A 2,361-nucleotide genomic window follows, 5' to 3' on the forward strand; every position below is an offset into this window, starting at 1 on the left:
ATGATCATTGACCCGGCAGGAAATTCCGTCAACTCACCATCATTCAACGTATTAGGGCACACTATCGAAGTTGTCAAGTCTTTTACTTACCTTGGATCTGTCGTCTCGGATAACGGCTCAATTGAAATGGAAGTCCAGTCAAGCATCGCAAAAGATGCGTCTATTATGGCTCGATTATGCCGTTCCTTGTGGTCAAAGCCCAACATTAACCGAAAAAAAAAAATGCGGATCCACAACACGACCGTAACGCAAGCCCTTCTCTACGGTGCTGAAACTTGGCCGGCAGCTGCTTCTGTTAGTGATGCCATAGATGTGGCCCAAACAAACTTCCTAAGACGAATCGAAGGGATCAAGTGGTACGACTTCGTCTCAAGCACCCGATTGCTGACACTAACGGATCAGACTCCCAACACTCGTCAGCTTGCCATAAGAACTCTACGGTGGTTTCGCCACTTAATTCGCATGCCAGAAGAAGCACCCGCTTCAGAAGAAGCATACTTTTCAATTTTGATCCCCCTCAACATGGTTGGAAGCGCCCCTGTGGAAGACCCCGGTTCAGATGGAGGGACAGCCTTACCCAGTACTTCTCAATGATCAGTACTGATCTCCAAGAAGCTGTCACGCTTGCACAGGACCGTTCGGAATGGAGGCAAAAAGTCTCATCTCTACGCTGGAGCACCAGTAGGAGCCTTAAGTCAAAGTAAGTAAGTTAAGATTAATATGTAGATTTAGGTAATTTATCTGGTGATGTGTATAATTGAATACTATTCTACATGGACTTGTTTGGCTTACTTTGTCTAGTAAGTAGTACCAACTTTGTCTAGTTAGCAGGTTATTGACAGTGGGCGGGGCTTCAGCGCAGCTTTATTGGAGATTTGGGAGGATGCACGTGGATTTAAAACCTCAAATACAGCACAAACCGTTATTATTGGGAAAAATTCTGCTATTTCAGGATTATGACTGGCCTCTACGAGAAAGTGTCAGTTAGGAAGGTAAACTAACGGTCCAGCGGTGAACTAAAGGACTTAACCGGTACATGTATTCCATTTGGGCACCCTAAACCAGTACCGCTGACCAATTCCGTCGTTATAATGAAGATAAAAAATCGAGCCCGAAAACGAATGGACATTTGGTCCCATATCTACTTACTGTATTCACAATTGATATATTAAAAATTACCAATGTGACTTCCTTTGCATCTCTCCCTCTAAACGGCGACGAGCCAAAGTTGTGACGAGCAAAGTTTATACAAGCAGAAAAAAGATCAAACATAATCTTTTATTATGTAGGAAGCATAGTACAGGCACTTGCAAATTTAGTAGGGGGCTTTACGACCCATCCCCAGTGACATATTTAAGATTTCCGTACGGTGTGGGGGGGGGGGGGTACCAGCTGAAAGCTACCCGACGTTCAGAAACTTGCAAGCAACAAAGTATATTCCTGTCATAGTCCCCTTTTTTGGCTTAATTTATTACTATACTGCAAAAAAGATAAAATAATGAGTCCAATTAACCAAACTGAAGAGCTCTAATCTTACTAATCCTTGAATCAGATGCAAGATAAAATAAGCACTGTAAATACTTCGTTTAATTTAATCCGTCTTGATTTCCTTCCAAAGTGGCTTAAAACATTGTCAATAACAAGCTCGACATTGCAATTGATAGACATGTGTGCAAGATCATTCAACCTGCTTTCTCCTGTCAGATTCCAAAACTATATTTGAAGCTGCTTTAGCGTGCTAAATGAATGCTCTGCAGATATCGTGGTAACAGGAAGAATACAATCAAGAGTGAATGCAGAGTAGGAAAAAAGCAGTTATCGCACGCACCACGAGTTTCAGAAACCCGGTCGGGATGATGAGACTCGTCTATAGACCTCAATTTGGCTTGCCAGACAGTTAACTCAGCAAGGATGCTGGTCTCAGAGGAACAGAACTGCTTAAATTTGGCAGCGTCGTCACAGCCTTGGCTAATACAGCATCAACAATAAACCGAGGGAACAGAAGTAGGATTTAAATGCTGTAGCTCGGTGGTTTACAAATCGTATGTCAAGTTCTTCACATAGCTGCTCGAGATATGGAGAAAAGACAGATTTTGTAAATAAAATTAGAAGTGTCTGAAAAGGAGAATCACCAACGTTGGCGTCTTGGTATCGAACACTTTCAGCTGTCTGGACAACTATTGTACAAACTGGATATGCTACTTCCTCCGTCAAAGCCAATTCCAACTAAATTGTTCATCTCTAAGCAGAGTCTAAAAATCTATTTTGCAAGACATACGCCAGTCAAGTCATTCGCAGTGTTGAAACGCAAAAAAACTTTCTTCCGGTTGATACTCGTCACAGAAACAGACATTAAGAATA

General features: G+C 42.2%; 1 protein-coding gene across 1 annotated transcript; it reads left to right on the top strand.

Annotated features, from left to right (window-relative positions):
* On the top strand, positions 1–594 carry LOC148940449 (uncharacterized). The gene has a single exon (XM_089104991.1). It carries the CDS (start codon positions 1–3, stop codon positions 592–594), a length of 594 nt encoding a protein of 197 aa, XP_088961117.1.
* Positions 595–2,361: the final 1,767 nt, after the last annotated feature.

The sequence above is a fragment of the Artemia sp. Qi Xiang Cuo genome, chromosome 19 (assembly GCF_049724085.1).
Source record: "Artemia sp. Qi Xiang Cuo chromosome 19, ASM4972408v1, whole genome shotgun sequence".
In the NCBI taxonomy this organism is placed as follows: Eukaryota; Metazoa; Arthropoda; class Branchiopoda; order Anostraca; family Artemiidae; genus Artemia; species Artemia sp. Qi Xiang Cuo.